The 19,211-nt window shown below is 48.3% G+C and overlaps 2 protein-coding genes across 6 annotated transcripts in view; one reads left to right on the forward strand and one right to left on the reverse strand.

Moving 5' to 3' along the window:
• On the forward strand, nucleotides 1–2,568 carry LOC121298358 (proline-rich protein 36-like). The gene is made up of 2 exons (XM_041225464.1): nucleotides 1–1,684; nucleotides 1,810–2,568. Exon 2 carries the CDS (start codon nucleotides 1,843–1,845, stop codon nucleotides 2,566–2,568), a length of 726 nt encoding a protein of 241 aa, XP_041081398.1. The 5' UTR covers nucleotides 1–1,684; nucleotides 1,810–1,842.
• Nucleotides 2,312–19,211, reverse strand: part of LOC121298104 (protein kinase C delta type-like) — a 39,685-nt gene continuing 22,785 nt past the window's right edge. The window contains exons 6-19 of one of the 5 annotated variants that reach the window (XM_041224915.1): nucleotides 18,803–18,834; nucleotides 18,449–18,534; nucleotides 13,892–14,021; nucleotides 11,206–11,306; nucleotides 10,777–10,794; nucleotides 10,524–10,626; nucleotides 8,929–9,065; nucleotides 8,282–8,455; nucleotides 7,836–7,927; nucleotides 6,106–6,168; nucleotides 5,335–5,473; nucleotides 4,732–4,920; nucleotides 4,138–4,266; nucleotides 2,312–3,468 (exon numbers count right to left, since the gene is read on the reverse strand). In XM_041224915.1, coding sequence (XP_041080849.1) covers nucleotides 3,316–3,468; nucleotides 4,138–4,266; nucleotides 4,732–4,920; nucleotides 5,335–5,473; nucleotides 6,106–6,168; nucleotides 7,836–7,927; nucleotides 8,282–8,455; nucleotides 8,929–9,065; nucleotides 10,524–10,626; nucleotides 10,777–10,794; nucleotides 11,206–11,306; nucleotides 13,892–14,021; nucleotides 18,449–18,534; nucleotides 18,803–18,834 — 1,546 coding nt within the window. In that variant the 3' untranslated portion in view covers nucleotides 2,312–3,315. The remainder of the gene's footprint in view (nucleotides 3,469–4,137; nucleotides 4,267–4,731; nucleotides 4,921–5,334; nucleotides 5,474–6,105; nucleotides 6,169–7,835; nucleotides 7,928–8,281; nucleotides 8,456–8,928; nucleotides 9,066–10,523; nucleotides 10,627–10,776; nucleotides 10,795–11,205; nucleotides 11,307–13,891; nucleotides 14,022–18,448; nucleotides 18,535–18,802; nucleotides 18,835–19,211) is intronic. The other 4 variants (XM_041224916.1, XM_041224914.1, XM_041224919.1 and 1 more) reach the window with 4 other exon arrangements.

A 19,211-nucleotide genomic window follows, 5' to 3' on the forward strand; every position in this document is an offset into this window, starting at 1 on the left:
TGACCCGTAATGTGTTTTGAGATCCAGCTGTGTGAAGGGCACTATATAAATAAACTGTGCTGTGATATACAATGTTAGACTAGCAGCTCGTCGGGGGGTGGTCAGTTGCACCGAGCTTGTGTTTCAGTAAGGAGCTGCGCTCGAAGCTGGACTGGTTAATACTATGCTATCTCAGGATCATCTCCGGCTGTGGACTGACTCTGTACCAATTGTAGCGACAAGAGAGACGGGAACAGAGTTGTGGACGAGCTGATCCCAGCTTGCGCTCAGGCTTCAGCTCTTTATTGTAGTGCGCTACCAAACAGAAACTGAGGAGGGGGGGCGTAATCTCAGTGATTGGGTCCAGCTGTTCGATTTCAGGAGTGTTATTTTTCGTTGTTAAGATTGAATTATTTTTTATATATGAAATTTAACATCTTAATTATTTAATTGACATTTAAGCTTCAGAAAGTTAGGTATGGAAAGGTATTTACACACGAAAGCAAATACAAAAGCTGAATTCCAAAATAATCTTTCCCATTTTCTTAAACCAAATTCATATAATGTATAATTACATCTGGAATGAAGCTGCGTTGGAGGATAAAAACAACTTGTAATATTGATTTAATTCACCTTCACAAACAACAAATGCATTTGTTTATAGGACCAAAGGTATACTGAAGACTGTAAGCCATGTAAAGCGACTCGGACTTGCTGACCGCATGTTTCAGGTAGGGGTCGGCGAACTCTACAACTGTTGCGCTGAAAACAATTTTGAAAAGGTGTAGTTATCAGTGCAATTTGGAGGCATAGAGAAGTAAGGGAGAGCTCAGCTGGAATGAAAACTAGAACACAGGGTCCTGAGGTCTGAGAAGCCTTGCTCTGTAAGGTAATTGAACCAATTCTTCACAAAGGAAGGACATATCTCATCCTCACTTGAACCTAATGCCCCATAAGGAACAGCACTGCATTCAAGCAGACTGGCCTGCTGTACCATGGAAGAGTCTGCGTTTTCATTGGCTATGTAGGAAATGAACCATTTCTTTACAAGAACAGAAGGAATCACTGGGATTTGAACCCGGTCCTCCGAGAGGGGAACAGCACAGCATGCTAGTGAAGCAGCCCACTGTGCCATCTCACTTCCATGGAAGTGCTTGCTTTATTGTTGATTAGAAGGTAAATAAAGCATGTCTCTGGGGGGGAGGGGAATGGATGGTGAAGGGGAGTAGGGGTTGCTGCCTGAGAGGAGCACACCTGTACTTATGTCCGCAGGAATGTCTTTTAAAGATTCTTATCCTGTGCAGGCAAGAGTACTGTTGTATGTCTGGATTAACAACCTTGTGAATGCACAATTAAACAAAAGTAGAGTTTGCCCCATTCCTCTTCTCTCAGACAGCAGCACCCCCACTGTTGGTTAATTGTAGTCTGGTTTATTTTCAGAAAGAGGAAGTCGCGTGTGGTGCACATGATCACGGGGGTCAGAGCTGCAAAGGAAAAGCAGCGGAGCGCGGCTCTGTGATGTTGATTTTATTAGAGATTTAAAAAAAAAGCATTTCCGTAACACACTGATAATAACGTATCTGCTAGAGCAATAGAATATGTACAGCAGCTTTTTATTATTTTTTTACGAGAACTACATTCAAGTAACATCACAAAGATTCCCTCTAATCTGATACAACAGAACGGGCTGCCAACTGCAGTCCAGGTTTTTATTTTATTACAGCAGATTCCAATTAAAATGACCCTGCCCTCCAGCCACCACCCCCCTTCCTCACCCCCGGAAGCCTGCTGGAGCCAGCAACTGCCTCACCCCCTGGAGCCAGCCTCCAGGTTTTTATTTTATTACAGCAGATTCCAATTAAAATGACCCTGCCCTCCATGCCACCACCCCCCTTCCTCACCCCCTGGAGCCAGCCTGCCACCGCCCCCTTCCTCACCCCCTGGAGCCAGCCTGCCACCGCCCCCTTCCTCACCCCCTGGAGCCAGCCTGCCACCGCCCCCTTCCTCACCCCCTGGAGCCAGCCTGCCACCGCCCCCTTCCTCACCCCCTGGAGCCAGCCTGCCACCGCCCCCTTCCTCACCCCCTGGAGCCAGCCTGCCACCGCCCCCTTCCTCACCCCCTGGAGCCAGCCTGCCACCGCCCCCTTCCTCACCCCCTGGAGCCAGCCTGCCACCGCCCCCTTCCTCACCCCCTGGAGCCAGCCTGCCACCGCCCCCTTCCTCACCCCCTGGAGCCAGCCTGCCACCGCCCCCTTCCTCACCCCCTGGAGCCAGCCTGCCACCGCCCCCTTCCTCACCCCCTGGAGCCAGCCTGCCACCGCCCCCTTCCTCACCCCCTGGAGCCAGCCTGCCACCGCCCCCTTCCTCACCCCCTGGAGCCAGCCTGCCACCGTGGTGTGTGTGCGCAGTGTCTGGGGTCCGTCTCTTTCAAACCTGGATTGCCATCCTGCAAACAGAACAATGTTTATGTGCAGAGGAATGCAGCGCAGGGTTTCAATAAATACTCAAGTGCTGGTTGTAACAAAGGCCCAGACTGTTGGAGGCCTGGAGCCGGGAATCACTGCACACGACAGAGGAGAAATAAAATAACTATACTAATAATCCACAGACTACATACACACAAGAACATTACCCTGGCAACCCATTACATGCAAAAAATAAACAAGGCTAATTCTAACTATAGTAACAATCTCTTTATGCTCTTGTCACGGTATGAGAGTGAGGGTCGATTTGGGTAAATTACAATCATAATACAGTACATTATTCTTGATTATTATACCTATCTCTATATATAGCATCCCTATCTCTATAATATTTATAACATAATACCTCTCCACGTACTGCTACATAACACTTGCCATGCCCCATCTGTTTGTATCCATCTACCCGTCTTGCATTTTTACTGAAATTGGAACCCATAGGTACAATCAGGGTTGAAGAATAAAAACATTTTCGGTTATCAATTATAGGCTACAGATGATCACGATCAATCCTGAAGATCATCTTTTCACTTGTTAACTTTTTCAAATAAAACCGTACCTCTCTTTTCCTTTACAACAGAAGGGGGGCTGCACTGAAATAACGCCTGGCTAGCACTCTCACCTCCCAGCCCTATTTTATGGACAGTCTGGTTTTCTACAGGAAGAGAGAGGAACAGAACTTGTCGGTAGCAGCGGCACTGGTTCTTTTTATCTTCAGGTCCCAGTTGGAAACACGATTAATCACAGATCGTACCAATCATCGCTTTTGGGTCAGGTAATCAATCAAGGCCAAATCAGTTGTCAGTAACCGAAGGGCACCGTTGAACCCCAGGAGCGAGCGTGCCCGGCCTCGCTTCTACAAGAGCTTCTCCATCTTGGGGTTGATGAAAGAGAAACCGCTGAAGGCTGTCTGGTCCATGGAGTCGATGAGGTTCTTATCGGTGTGGGACAGCCTGGGCTTCTCGTTCAGGAACTCCTTGTCGAAGTTACTGCAGTCTTCAGGCGATTTCTGTCGAGGGAAGCGGAAAGCGTTTAGTGTTGGGCTGAACGGGATCTGAATGAAGGGGCTGATCTGATCATCCTGGACCCTGAAGTCGGATCGCTCGTCATCCTGTGCCTGGTAAGCCACAGCTTGTTTTTTGCACCACTGAGGGTCAAGGGTCAGGGGTCACGGTGGGGTGTTCTGGAATCTGGTTTGGTTTATTATTATTTTACCCCCGTTTCTCTCCCCAGTTTAGAGTGTCCAGTCATGTTCCCACAAAAGCCCAGGAGCACTGAAAGTCAGTGGGCATCCTCCGATCCCACCGCGGGACGGAAATAAGACTCCTGTTGCATAGCGGTTTCATCTATTCCAGGTTTTACTACCATCTTGATTAGCCCCAGTGTATAGGTAGCAAGCTGACATGTTTCTTATTAAACTCATAGCAAAACCAGGAATGGATCAAACCACTATGCAATGGGAGTCTTTTTCCCCATCCCTGCAGTACCAAGCCAATTGCCAGGAGATCTATACAGGGTGTGGGCATTTCTTGAGCTCACTAGGAGTCTGGCCAGAATGGGGAGACTCTCAGGGACCCTCAAGTTATTATTATAAGCAGCTTTCTTCAGAGTGGAAAAATCTCCACTTCAACTACCTTTTGGTTTGTCCTGACAGGTAATGAATGGATTTGGTTCGTACCACTTTGGGCTTGAATGGGGGCTCCACCTCTCTCTTCTCCAGGGCAATCCAGTTGATGGTTTTAAAGAAGGGGTGTGTTTTGATGTTTCCTACAATGCCAAGCCTCCTCGTTGGTTCCCTCTCGAACAGCTGCAGAAATAAAACGGAGCGAGTTAACAAGGAAACACACGGCAGGGCTCTCTCCGATGAGAATCAGCAGCTGTGTCACAGCCACTCACATTCCAGCTCGCTGCTCTGTTAGCTGATGAAGGGAAGCACACTGAGGGACAGGCTTGTGACAGTGCCACTGCGAATTTATCCAAGTTCATTTACCGGCTTCGTTTTGAAATCTTATACTTGAGGTTTCGTTCTTGTTCGTTTCACAGCATTACAGGTTTGTCAGGTTAGCGACTTTCTGTGGGTTTTAAAAAGGACAATGAACTAATTCCAGCATGAAGTGGCGACTGCATTTCAGTTGCTGGAGCACACATGCCTCGTTTCCAGGTACAGGGGAAGGGAGAAATATGGGGAGAGATGGAGACGGAGAAAGAAAGAAAAAGGGGGCGAGAGAGGCAAAGAGATGGAGGGGGAGAGGGTGCTAGAGAGCGGGCACACCTTCTCCAGGATGTCCTTGGTCTCCTTGGTGATCCAGCGAGGGTAGTGCGGAGTGTCCATGCGGATGGACTCAAACAGCTCGTCCTCATCATCCCCGTGGAAGGGAGACTGGCCAATCAGCATCTCGTACAGCAGCACGCCGAACGACCACCAGTCCACAGAGAACGAGTACTTCTGTCCCAGCAGGATCTGAGAGAGAGAGAGAGTGAGAGAGGGAGGGAGGATGGGTTAACACACAGGGTGCAATGTACTCCACTCACCCCTGCCCCAGCCCCCTACATCGGGTGCAATGTACTCCCAGCCCCAGCCCCCTCCCTCGGGTGCAATGTACTCCCAGCCCCAGCCCCATACCTCGGGTGCAATGTACTCCCAGCCCCAGCCCCCTCCCTCGGGTGCAATGTACTCCCAGCCCCAGCCCCATACCTCGGGTGCAATGTACTCCCAGCCCCAGCCCCCTCCCTCGGGTGCAATGTACTCCCAGCCCCAGCCCCCTCCCTCGGGTGCAATGTACTCCCAGCCCCAGCCCCATACCTCGGGTGCAATGTACTCCCAGCCCCAGCCCCCTCCCTCGGGTGCAATGTACTCCCAGCCCCAGCCCCATACCTCGGGTGCAATGTAATCAGGCGTCCCGCAGAACGTAGTCGCCCTGTTCTCTCCGAACACATTCTCCTTGCACATTCCAAAGTCTGCGATTTTGACGTGTCCGTCTTTATCCAGCATCACGTTGTCCAGCTTCAGATCCCTGTGGCATTGAAGAGGATCAGAACATGTGATCAATCAGTCAGTCAGTCAATTAGTCAATCAATCAGTCCCCTTCTGGGAGACAACAGAACTACAGCAGCCATGGAAATAAGACTCGTGTTGCAGAGTTCATTAAGATTTCCATTACACGAGAGTAGATAAGCACCAACTAAGACACAGCTTTACAGTAAACTGTGACCCATCTGCGTCTCCATCCATTTGTGTTACCTTCCATCTGATGTAGTTCTGCCTGGTGTTGATGGCTGAAGTGTAATGCTGGCTCCAGGGATCAGCTTAGTTTGCCTCCCCAGTGCATCAGCACACACAACGGCTGCGATGCTGGCTCCGGGGATCAACCACGGTGCGGTCTCCCCAGCGCATCAGCGTGACAACCGTCTGGATTGAGCTGAGTAGGGTACATCTCTAGGGTCTTCAAGTGGGCACCTTCTGTCCTCAGTGTTTCTCACACAGCTTAGACAGGTCCAGTTGTAGCACATGCTATGACACGGGCCCAAGCAGCTGGGCTGCCTACATTGTTACAGACTAGGAGATTCAAACTGGATTGAATTCTCGCATACTCTTCGCGCTCCTGCGTTTACAAAAAAGCAGCAGAATTCGAGCTACAAAACTTACCTGTAGATAATTCCTTTGGCATGCAAAAACTGCAACCCGCAAACTATTTCAGAGCCATAAAACCTAACAAAAAAAAAGAAAAACAGTGTAAGATTACCTGTCTCAACACCCTCTCCCTCACCTGAATTATTAAAGTCAAATCGTTTTCCTCTAAACTGATCAGAAGCGTTTGAATCCCTGAAACGAGAGTCCTATTAATAACCTAATTAGCCTTCTGATGTTAATTGTAATCGCAGCTCGTTACAAGATTAACGGAGCCTTTTAAAAAGATTGCGGCCTCCAGACGGGGTGGGTGGGATGAATATTTGATGTTGGGATATGCAAGCGGAACGCCCTTTTGTAAAAACCTGCAGTGTAATTTCACAGGGTATGAAAAGCCCTGCAAAGGACAAGCATTCATACCGGAGGTCTGGTTTCAGAGCTGCTCTCTGCAGAAAAGACTCCGGACTCTGAGAGAGGAGACCAGACACCACTTGGCAGGCTACAGTGTCGGGAAGTCAGCCAGTTGATAAAGATTTCAGCGCCTGTCTGTTAATATTTCAGCAGGGGAAAGTGAGCCGGACCAGCCCAGCGCTTTTGCTTTCATGACACTGTTAACACTGCGCACAGGATGAAGCACTAACAGGTCGCATTGTTCACTGCTCAGAGCTCCACTCCTCAGTGTGAGGACCTGACCACTTTAGCCTAAATCAAAGAGGGTGTGTGGAGAGTGTCTTTAAAATTCTGATCAACAGAGAGCTCACTGCTCCCCTTTAGAACCCCAACCCCAAACCGTCCTGGAGACAGGGCCTAACAGGGTGACAGCATTCTCAGGACAGCAGCTCAACAAAAATATCTTTACAATATTATTAATCGTCCCTCAAAAATGAAGTCCTGGCAATTGAACATTGTCCCTGTATAACGACAACCAGTCCTTAAAAGGCTCTGCAGTGTACTGCAGAAAGAATACACTGCATTGCTGGGACAAGGCCAGGATTAGAACAGCATTCGGAATGTTTTCACAGAGAAGGGTTTTAGGGAATTTTGTACAAAGAAGGAAAAACAAAATAAACATGTTATAAATTCTTTTCCAATTCATAGCATAAGTAATCTTTTAAAATCATTTCTCACTGCATTTACTTTGCCTGCTAATCCCTACGCAATGTCAACAACTAAACACCCAAACCACAAAGTTTCTTGCAATCTTACCAAACCCCACCCACGTCCTCACTCTCAGATACTTGCTTGAGCGCCAGGCACTGCAGTGCCCGTGGACTGAGCTACAGAAAGCAATCCCGGTGCTTTGAGGACGTTTTGTTTGTTGCGCTGACGTCGAGGATTTCACGTTTTGACCCTGCCCACCTTTGGGTATTTTTAATTCAAACATTAAGCTGATCATTATAACGAAGTGTACCACAGTATTGCTGCTCTGTAACTTAGCAGCTTTTCTCTGTAACTTAGCAGGTTGCTTTAGCTCAGCATGGTTTGCCATGCCATACCTCTCTCAGAGGTAAAATACGCTGGTACCAGACCTCTCTGTGCATTACCATGCTTCCCTATGTTTTACCAGATCCCTCTGTGCTTTACCATGCTTCCCCATGCTTTACCAGACCTCTCTGTGCTCTACAATGCTTGTCTCTGCTTCCCTGTGCTTGATTACACTTTGCTGTGTGTTTGCTCTGTGGAGGGTTTGACAAGGGCGCCTCCCGGTCCCTCTAAGCAGGTGTGCAGTGATGGAGGGACACACTCACGTGGCTCTGTAGAGGTCGAAGCGTCCTTTCTCCTGTATGTGGAACATCAGGTCTCCTCCGTTCAAATACTCCATCACAAAGAAGAGGTGCTCCTGTGTGCACAGAGGAGAGGATGAGACAGCTGGAACTGCACCCACTGGCACAGCGGCAGGCAGCTTTACACTTAAAAGGCAGTGTGTAGAAGGTCTCTTCTTTACTGTAAATACTTCATATATCTGTATTTATCTTTTTGATGGAAAAATTGGATGCGTTTTTTTTTTTTCCAATCAACTTTGCCCAGTTCAAGCAGTGAAAAAATGTACAAATATTTATAACAATAATTCATATGAATACAATACAGTGCTTGGAAACCCTACTAATCCTGACTCTGCCTGCTCATGAAGTATAATATATAAAGCAGAGCCGGCGAGTGTCGAGCCGCTGTCCCCCGGCTGCAGTCCGCTCACCTTGGTCTGGAAGGTAGAGTAGAGGTGTGTGAGGAAGGGGTTATCCCAGGCCAGCGCAAGGACCCTCTTCTCCACCATGGTGCACTCCACATCGTCGTCCAGCAGCACCACGTCCTTCTTAAGCGCTTTGATCGCGAAGAACTCGCCCTTGCCCTTGAGCTCCGCCAGCATTACCTGGGGAAGAGACGGGAATTGAAACCGATCCAATCGAACAGAGCGCAGAATACCTGCAACACGAGTGTTTAATAACCCTGATAACACAAGACACAGAGAACAGGGCAACAGATAAGGATTGGAAATAATAGCATCTATGAGATAGGTGTTGTGTTATAATACTGCGACACTGTGATCTTGCCTTGTGGCTAGCAAGGGACACCCTCTTTTGAGCCTCTGACAGCGGCCACGGGGTATCCAAGGTTGGGTGACGGGACCCGTTGACACAGCTGCAAAGGAGGTGGAGGAGTGGAGGAGGAGGAGGAAGGAAACTGCAGGACGTTTTTGAAAAGGTAGGCTCGGAATAGAAACTATCCGACGAGTGATAGGATAGACAGGCGCTGTGGCCTCGCCCCTGGCATCCCAGCCGGCCTCCTCCTGTCAGTGCAGACCACCCCCCCCGGGCTCCGCGAGGTGGAAGTGCGCTGGGTTACCTTTCCGAAGCTGCCTTTGCCGAGCACCTTGTGCATCACAAAGTTGTCTATGTTGATCTTGCGCAGGCGGGACGAGATTGTGGCTGGAATCCTGGGAGAGGTCCCCTCCCACAGCTTGTCATACTGGGATCCATCTGCTGGGTGGAAAAAGGGGGTGTGGTAAGTAACTGAGCTGCTCAGAGAGAATGTTTCACATCACTGATGAAACCTGCTGTGCAGCTCTGAGCTGTTTAGAGGGTTATTTCACTGAGCTGCTGTTGAGTGTGTTATTTCACTGAGCTGCTGTCGAGTGGCTTATTTCACTGAGCTGCTGTTGAGTGGCTTATTTCACTGAGCTGCTGTTGAGTGGCTTATTTCACTGAGCTGCTGTTGAGTGGGTTATTTCACTGAGCTGCTGTTGTGTTATTTCAGTGAGCTGCTGTTGAGTGTTATTTCAGTGAGCTGCTGTCGAGTGGGTTATTTCACTGAGCTGCTGTTGAGTGGGTTATTTCACTGAGCTGCTGTTGAGTGGGTTATTTCAGCGAGCTGCTGTTGAGTGGGTTATTTCAGCGAGCTGCTGTTGAGTGGGTTATTTCAGCGAGCTGCTGTTGAGTGGGTTATTTCAGCGAGCTGCTGTTGAGTGGGTTATTTCAGCGAGCTGCTGTTGAGTGGGTTATTTCAGTGAGCTGCTGTTGAGTGGGTTATTTCAGTGAGCTGCTGTTGAGTGGGTTATTTCAGTGAGCTGCTGTTGAGTGGGTTATTTCACTGAGCTGCTGTTGAGTGGGTTATTTCACTGAGCTGCTGTTCAGTTATTTCAGTGAGCTGCTGTTGAGTGGCTTATTTCAGTGAGCTGCTGTTGATTGTTATTTCACTGAGCTGCTGTCGAGTGGGTTATTTCACTGAGCTGTTGTTGAGTGTGTTATTTCAGTGAGCTGCTGTTGAGTGTGTTATTTCACTGAGCTGCTGTCGAGTGGGTTATTTCACTGAGCTGCTGTCGAGTGGGTTATTTCACTGAGCTGCTGTTGAGTGGCTTATTTCACTGAGCTGCTGTCGAGTGTTATTTCACTGAGCTGCTCATGTACTTAACACACCCAATTACAGTGCGTTTGACACACAGTGGAGGATGTCTATTCTAGTGCAGGACAGCCCTGAGGTGCGCTTTCATAACTGAATATCAGACACCTGGAAATGCAAAAGCAAGATGCAAAAATAAAACGTAGAACTGTGTCGACTCTTGCGTATGAAATACCACTGATGTGATTGCGTTGCTCGTCTTGTTTAGATTCACACGGCTTGTCGTTTTCTGTCTCCTCACATCCTGGAGACGTTGTAAAGCGTCTTTGTAAACGCAGCAGGTACACCAGGATCTTTCACTTCATGCTTTTATTCTGTATTACTGGTTTTGATGATTGCTTCCATGGTTTTTGTCTTGTCTGAATGATTTGCCGTTGATTTTGTAATGTAGAATGGTTTAATAAACACATTTGAAATGAACACACAGTGAATCTGACACAGCAGGTTCAGGTGGCTGTGCGTTTTCAGAGCCGTATCAAAGCTGCTGCCTTAGCTTGCAAACAACATGCTTACATCTAACAATGACACAAAGAATGCCTTACCATTGGAGTCCAGGCCAGGGACGGAGGGGCCCTGGAGAAAGTCTTGATAGATGCCTATACCCGAAGGATCAGCTAGATTGGGATCTGATTTCCTGGTAGATTTCTGCAGTGTAAAGTAAAGTGTGATGAGCAAGCAGTTCAAACGTGAGGAACGTTTTAAATGAACAAGCAGCTCCAGTGCTGAACAGACAGCATTTGATATACAGTGTGTCGAAAGAAAGAGATTGTTAAAGAAAAGACTTAGAGATCTTACCCCGATAACGATATGTTTCTACAACAGAGAGGGGAAAAAAGGGATTTGTAAGAAAAATCATGCACATGCAAATGAATAATGACTCATTGGGTTATAAAGCAATGTTTGATTATATGAAGGTACAAAGGAACAAAAAGGATGTAATAGCAAGGTTAAATAACACATGGCCAGTAGCATGCTATCTGTTAATAGGGTTATTTTCGGATGTACAGATATATAAAATAGCACAAAAACACAAAGATTAAGAGGTCAAAGCGGTATTGGCTTTTAGTTCCTCTACAGATACATCACATTAGGGCAGCTGGCATTGCTGGCACAGCATTGCCTGGGTCCGGCGCTCACTAAACACAGTGATCAGCACTGGACCCTGCTTCAGGCACTGCTAGGGCAGCCTGAGGCTGCAACCATGCTGTCAGACTGGAGACTTACCTGGCTGACTTGAGACAGAGCTTCTGCCAACATTTTCTGATTGATTCCACAGAGATTGGCCACTTTGGTCTGGCACTTGTGGTGCACGTTCATGGCACAATCTACGAGAGGAAGCGTTGGATTAGTGTTGCACCCCAATACAGCCCAATTTCTAACGCTAAGCCACTTATTACAGGCACTGCTGGACCTTTTACTTAGTTATTTAAAAAGGGGGCTACATTCTCAAAGCTATTTACTCCAAATTGTCAACAGTTCAATTGTCCCTGATTTCAATGCTAAACCAAAACAGAAAAATAGAGCAAGTCTACTTAACAGCCCCCTAAGTAAAACCGGGAATGAGTGAAACCCCTGTGCAATAGGAGTCGTATTCCCATTCCTGGAATGAGTGAAACCCCTGTGCAATAGGAGTCGTATTCCCATTCCTGGAATGGGTGAAACCCCTGTGCAATAGGAGTCGTATTCCCATTCCTGGAATGAGTGAAACCCCTGTGCAATAGGAGTCGTATTCCCATTCCTGGAATGGGTGAAACCCCTGTGCAATAGGAGTCGTATTCCCATTCCTGGAATGAGTGAAACCCCTGTGCAGTAGGAGTCGTATTCCCATTCCTGGAATGGATGAAACCCCTGTGCAGTAGGAGTCGTATTCCCATTCCTGGAATGGGTGAAACCCCTGTGCAGTAGGAGTCGTATTCCCATTCCTGGAATGGGTGAAACCCCTGTGCAGTAGGAGTCGTATTCCCATTCCTGGAATGGGTGAAACCCCTGTGAAATAGGAGTTGTATTCCCTTTCCTGGAATGGGTGAAACCCCTGTGAAATAGGAGTTGTATTCCCTTTCCTGGAATGGGTGAAACCCCTGTGCAATAGGATCTTCTTCCCATCCCTGGGGATGCACAAAGAAATGCAGCTGATGAGAAAACAGCGTTGAGAATCTAGCCCTCTGTTGGAAAGACAAATAGCTTAGCTAGTTCAAATAAATAAATCATTTCATCAAGCAATTAGTACAGCACTGCACACCGTTGAGGAAGCCACTTCGAACCCTCTCGGGGTGGAAGAACAATTTTTTTGTCGTGCAGTTCTTCATCCACCCTTACGACTACTCCTTGCCAAGCATTCCTGGAGCTAATGAAAAGATGCTGAGGTCAGTCTCAGCAGAAATACCACCGAGCCCAGCCAACTGCAAGGAACACAGCCAGCCTCTATAAACTCAGCCTCTGGAGCCTGTAATCTCCACTGTCACATGTATGCAAAGCATCCTTCTGAGAAGTGAAACCTCAACAGAGCCAGCAGCGCTGGGCTGGAGCACTCTGCTGAGGGGCCGTGCTGAGACACACCACGACAAGCTCATTCCGCTGAGGGGCCGTGCTGAGACACACCACGACAAGCTCATTCCGCTGAGGGGCCGTGCTGAGACACACCACGACAAGCTCATTCCGCTGAGGGGCCGTGCTGAGACACACCACGACAAGCTCATTCCGCTGAGGGGCCGTGCTGAGACACACCACGACAAGCTCATTCCGCTGAGGGGCCGTGCTGAGACACACCACGACAAGCTCATTCCGCTGAGGGGCCGTGCTGAGACACACCACGACAAGCTCATTCCGCTGAGGGGCCGTGCTGAGACACACCACGACAAGCTCATTCCGCTGAGGGGCCGTGCTGAGACACACCACGACAAGCTCATTCCGCTGAGGGGCCGTGCTGAGACACACCACGACAAGCTCATTCCGCTGAGGGGCCGTGCTGAGACACACCACGACAAGCTCTTTCTGCTGAGAGGCTGTGCTGCATAACCCGCATAAAAGATGGTTAAAGTTTTTTTGAGGGGTTAAAGTGATTAACTGTAGTTGTGCCATCAATGATGTAACAGAACAACTCTATTACAATATTTAAAATGTATTAGAGAATGTATTCTAGACAGACCTCACTCATCAAGACAGTCTCAAGTAACATCAATTCAAACCCTTAGGATGCAATGCACAAAATAACACGCTTGGTGCCAGACCTCCGATTTGGTAGAAACCAGGGGCCGAGACAGTGGCTTGTTCAGAAGATCAACACACCAATACATAGATCAGGCCACACCGCATGTACTAAATTTTAAACCCATCAAAGTCATGGCAAGCAATTGGAATTCAATCTTCAACACACCTTGGTGCTCTAGGTATACTCTATTTACTATTTAAACAACGGGGCCTGTTCTTTATTTGAAAAGTAGATTTTTTTTAAATTAATGAAACACACTAGTTTCGATCTAACTTTCCTTTTCTGTTGTCGAGCCAACAGCATTCCTAAGCAGATTTGTGAATAGATGTTATTTAACACATCAAAACTGGGGAAACATCTCCAAACAGATTCCGATATAAAGAGTGTACGAGCGCCGTCCACGTTCCCCAAAGAGGGGGGGCTCGACTGGAGAAGAATCCAAACCTCCTCCCAGTGAAAGAATACAAGAAATATCAAGTCTAGCAGCAAGCAGCTTGTTACCAGGAGCAGGCAGATTAACAGCCGGACTGGAGCCACTCGCTTACTACCGAAAACATCCAAACGCTTTAGAAGAGAAACGCAACGGCACGGTACGCCTCGACACGCGTTTCATAATCTACAATCCCTTCTGTATTACTGTATTCTTAAAAAAAGCAGCAGCACACTAACGATAGCAAGACGCGGAAAGGGTTGCTGACCTACCTTCGCATTTTATCCCTTGCTTCACCAGCCCCCACAGCAGGCTGCCGCAGTGATCACAGAAAGTGGGGCTGATGTAGTTGTGTGTCTTGAACCTGTGCGGCATGTCGATCTTGAAGCGCTCTTTCTGGAACTGAAACACAAACACAGCTGCTTTAGCAGTGAATTAGGAGGAAGCTGCTTATCACTCTGCTGATATATCTGTATGTAAAAAACTGCAGACAGAAAGCCTCTGTGCTTTTCAGGGCTCGGTGGCGCAGCGGATTGAAGGGCACGGCTTTAACCGCTGGAGGCCTGGGCTCCAGTGTGGCTTCTCGGGTCTTGAGTTTGGTGGTCTCAGACGAGCCCCTCACTGGACAGTAGTATAATCCACATGATAAAGGAGGATGGGTGTTGAGACTGAACTGCTCCTTCACTTTTTACCATCATAGAGAAAGGGTGCTCCCTCCAGTCCAGGTATGGAGACAGCAGGCTTGAGGCGCTGGAGACTGAACTACTCCCTCTCCCCCCTAAGAGAAAGGGTGCTCCCTCCAGTCCAGGGCAGGCTTGAGATATGGAGACTGAACTACTCCCTCCCCAAGAGAAAGGGTGCCCCCTCCAGGCCAGGGCAGGCTTGAGATATGGAGACTGAACTACTCCCTCCCTCACCCCCCTAAGAGAAAGGGTGCTCCCTGCAGTCCAGGGCAGGCTTGAGTATACCTCTGACTTGATGAGGGAAAGGGGGGTTCTCTTCAGGCCGAGGGACGGCTCCGGGCCCGGAGAACTCTAATAACTCTCCAGTACTTGATGAGGCTGAGGCTTTGGGTATCTTTCCGTCACCAGGGACGTACGGTCTGAGACTGTAATGAGAGGAGCCAGGGGGTCTTTCCCACGAAGGTACGTCCTAGCATCCCACAGATAAAGGGAGGGGTTGGTGTCTCAACGGGTCTTGAACCAGCCCTTGAAATGCTATTGTACTACCTCTCTGCTCTGATTGAGGGAGGGTGTTATCTTCCCACGGGTGGGACCGTCCGGTCCACAGCGAACTCAGGCTGAGAAATGGATAGGAGGGGTCTGAAACTCCCAGTGTCTCCGTCCGAAGCTCGTCCCCCATGCTGATGGTATTTATTGGGGTTCTCTTATTGGGACAATGGGGGTAAAGGCTGCAATATTTAGTTTACCGACATAGGGCAGGCTTGAGGCATGGAGGCTGAGCTACTCCCTCTCCAAGAGAAAGGGTGCCCCCTGCAGGCCAGGGCAGGCTCGAGGCATGGAGGCTGAACTACTCCCCTCCCTCCAAGAGAAAGGGTGCCCCTTGCAGGCCAGGGCAGGCTCGAGGCTACTGGACCGTGAACTGCTACCCCCAGTCCAAGGCCCTCGGTCTCTGAACAGTGTCTCCCTCCCCTTGTAAATGCTGTATAATAAAGCCCTCGGGCTCTCCACAGTGTCTCTGCTAGCAGACCCTTGTAAATGCTGTGTAATAAAGCCCTCGGTCTCTCCACAGTGTCTCTGCTAGCAGACCCTTGTAAATGCTGTATAATAAAGCCCTCGGTCTCTCCACAGTGTCTCTGCTAGCAGACCCTTGTAAATGAGAAAGGTCTCTCCACAGTGTCTCTGCTAGCAGACCCTTGTAAATGCTGTATAATAAAGCTCGGTCCTCCACAGTGTCCCTGCTAAGAGAAATGCTGGCCCTGGTCTCTCCACAGTGTCTCTGCTAGCAGACCCTTGTAAATGCCAGGGCAGGCTTGTAAATGCTGTATAATGGACAGTGTCTCTGCTAGCAGACCCTTGTAAATGCTGTATAATAAAGCCCTCCTCTCCACAGTGTCTCTGCTAGCAGAGAAATGGTATGCCCCCTCTCCACAGTGTCTCTGCTAGCAGACCCTTGTAAATGCTGTATAATAAAGCCCTCGGTCTCTCCACAGTGTCTCTGCTAGCAGACCCTTGTAAATGCTGTATAATAAAGCCCTCGGTCTCTCCACAGTGTCTCTGCTAGCAGACCCTTGTAAAGCTGTGTAATAAAGCCCTCGGTCTCTCCACAGTGTCTCTGCTAGCAGACCCTTGTAAATGCTGTGTAATAAAGCCCTCGGTCTCTCCACAGTGTCTCTGCTAGCAGACCCTTGTAAATGCTGTATAATAAAGCCCTCGGTCTCTCCACAGTGTCTCTGCTAGCAGCCCTTGTAAATGCTGTATAATAAAGCCCTCGGTCTCTCCACAGTGTCTCTGCTAGCAGACCCTTGTAAATGCTGTATAATAAAGCCCTCGGTCTCTCCACAGTGTCTCTGCTAGCAGACCCTTGTAAATGCTGTATAATAAAGCCCTCGGTCTCTCCACAGTGTCTCTGCTAGCAGACCCTTGTAAATGCTGTATAATAAAGCCCTCGGTCTCTCCACAGTGTCTCTGCTAGCAGACCCTTGTAAATGCTGTATAATAAAGCCCTCGGTCTCTCCACAGTGTCTCTGCTAGCACACCCTTGTAAATGCTGTATAATAAAGCCCTCGGTCTCTCCACAGTGTCTCTGCTAGCAGACCCTTGTAAATGCTGTATAATAAAGCCCTCGGTCTCTCCACAGTGTCTCTGCTAGCAGACCCTTGTAAATGCTGTATAATAAAGCCCTCGGTCTCTCCACAGTGTCTCTGCTAGCAGACCCTTGTAAATGCTGTATAATAAAGCCCTCGGTCTCTCCACAGTGTCTCTGCTAGCAGACCCTTGTAAATGCTGTATAATAAAGCCCTCGGCCTCTCCACAGTGTCTCTGCTAGCAGACCCTTGTAAATGCTGTATAATAAAGCCCTCGGTCTCTCCACAGTGTCTCTGCTAGCAGACCCTTGTAAATGCTGTATAATAAAGCCCTCGGTCTCTCCACAGTGTCTCTGCTAGCAGACCCTTGTAAATGCTGTATAATAAAGCCCTCGGTCTCTCCACAGTGTCTCTGCTAGCAGACCCTTGTAAATGCTGTATAATAAAGCCCTCGGTCTCTCCACAGTGTCTCTGCTAGCAGACCCTTGTAAATGCTGTATAATAAAGCCCTCGGTCTCTCCACAGTGTCTCTGCTAGCAGACCCTTGTAAATGCTGTATAATAAAGCCCTCGGTCTCTCCACAGTGTCTCTGCTAGCAGACCCTTGTAAATGCTGTATAATAAAGCCCTCGGTCTCTCCACAGTGTCTCTGCTAGCAGACCCTTGTAAATGCTGTATAATAAAGCCCTCGGTCTCTCCACAGTGTCTCTGCTAGCAGACCCTTGTAAATGCTGTATAATAAAGCCCTCGGTCTCTCCACAGTGTCTCTGCTAGCAGACCCTTGTAAATGCTGTATAATAAAGCCCTCGGTCTCTCCACAGTGTCTCTGCTAGCAGACCCTTGTAAATGCTGTATAATAAAGCCCTCGGTCTCTCCACAGTGTCTCTGCTAGCAGACCCTTGTAAATGCTGTATAATAAAGCCCTCGGTCTCTCCACAGTGTCTCTGCTAGCAGACCCTTGTAAATGCTGTATAATAAAGCCCTCGGTCTCTCCACAGTGTCTCTGCTAGCAGACCCTTGTAAATGCTGTATAATAAAGCCCTCGGTCTCTCCACAGTGTCTCTGCTAGCAGACCCTTGTAAATGCTGTATAATAAAGCCCTCGGTCTCTCCACAGTGTCTCTGCTAGCAGACCCTTGTAAATGCTGTATAATAAAGCCCTCGGTCTCTCCACAGTGTCTCTGCTAGCAGACCCTTGTAAATGCTGTATAATAAAGCCCTCGGTCTCACCACAGTGTCTCTGCTAGCAGACCCTTGTAAATGCTGTATAATAAAGCCCTCGGTCTCTCCACAGTGTCTCTGCTAGCAGACCCTTGTAAATGCTGTATAATAAAGCCCTCGGTCTCTCCACAGTGTCTCTGCTAGCAGACCCTTGTAAATGCTGTATAATAAAGCCCTCGGTCTCTCCACAGTGTCTCTGCTAGCAGACCCTTGTAAATGCTGTATAATAAAGCCCTCGGTCTCTCTGCCACAGTGTCTCTGCTCTGCTAGCAGACCCTTGTAAATGCTGTATAATAAAGCCCTCGGTCTCTCCACAGTGTCTCTGCTAGCAGACCCTTGTAAATGCTGTATAATAAAGCCCTCGGTCTCTCCACAGTGTCTCTGCTAGCAGACCCTTGTAAATGCTGTATAATAAAGCCCTCGGTCTCTCCACAGTGTCTCTGCTAGCAGACCCTTGTAAATGCTGTATAATAAAGCCCTCGGTCTCACCACAGTGTCTCTGCTAGCAGACCCTTGTAAATGCTGTATAATAAAGCCCTCGGTCTCTCCACAGTGTCTCTGCTAGCAGACCCTTGTAAATGCTGTATAATAAAGCCCTCGGTCTCTCCACAGTGTCTCTGCTAGCAGACCCTTGTAAATGCTGTATAATAAAGCCCTCGGTCTCTCCACAGTGTCTCTGCTAGCAGACCCTTGTAAATGCTGTATAATAAAGCCCTCGGTCTCTCCACAGTGTCTCTGCTAGCAGACCCTTGTAAATGCTGTATAATAAAGCCCTCGGTCTCTCCACAGTGTCTCTGCTAGCAGACCCTTGTAAATGCTGTATAATAAAGCCCTCGGTCTCACCACAGTGTCTCTGCTGTTGGCTGCAGTGCCGGTGCACCTCCCGATAATCTTCTCGATGCATTTCTTGTGAATTGCAGCGTTGCATTCTTTAAAATAAAATAAACAGGACATGCATTAGAAGCATGGTACTGTAGCTTCTTATATGTAATAAAGAATGTACTGCACTGTTTGAGATATTGTATGATATTATATGTCTGTGTCCAGGTTATACCCATACCAGTACCCTATAGATAGATAGAGAAAGAAAGAAAGAAAGAAAGGAGACAGACATCCTTAGATAAAGAAATGTCAAGTGTTTAAGCTCAATTAGTTTCACTTCACATGCGTTTAAGAAAGTAATAAAACTCCACTCACGTCTGCACTTGTATCCCTGTTTATTGAGTCCCCTGTAAAAGAAAAGGAAAGTCAGTCTACAGCAGGCACTGGCGCTGGCTCTGACCCAGTTGCCTTGTCAAGGTGACCCAGTCTGCATGCTGGAGGAAGCGGGACCGGTCCTGCCACCTGCTCCCCCAGAGTCCCTCGCTGCGGGCTGGCAGTGATGGCTCTCATTGAGCACTTCTCTTCAAGCACAATCCCGGCACAGCCTGAAAACTTTATCACAAATTCAAGGATGCAACTAAAACTGCTATTGCATAGCAGTTTAATCCATTCCAGGTTTTAATGCAAGCTTGAGTAGCCCCAGTGCAAAGGTGTGTCTTTATTAATAACAACAGTAACGGATCACACTGCTGTGCACCAGGATTCATATTTCCATTATCCTACC

The sequence above is a fragment of the Polyodon spathula genome, chromosome 23, assembly GCF_017654505.1.
Source record: "Polyodon spathula isolate WHYD16114869_AA chromosome 23, ASM1765450v1, whole genome shotgun sequence".
NCBI lineage: Eukaryota > Metazoa > Chordata > Actinopteri > Acipenseriformes > Polyodontidae > Polyodon > Polyodon spathula.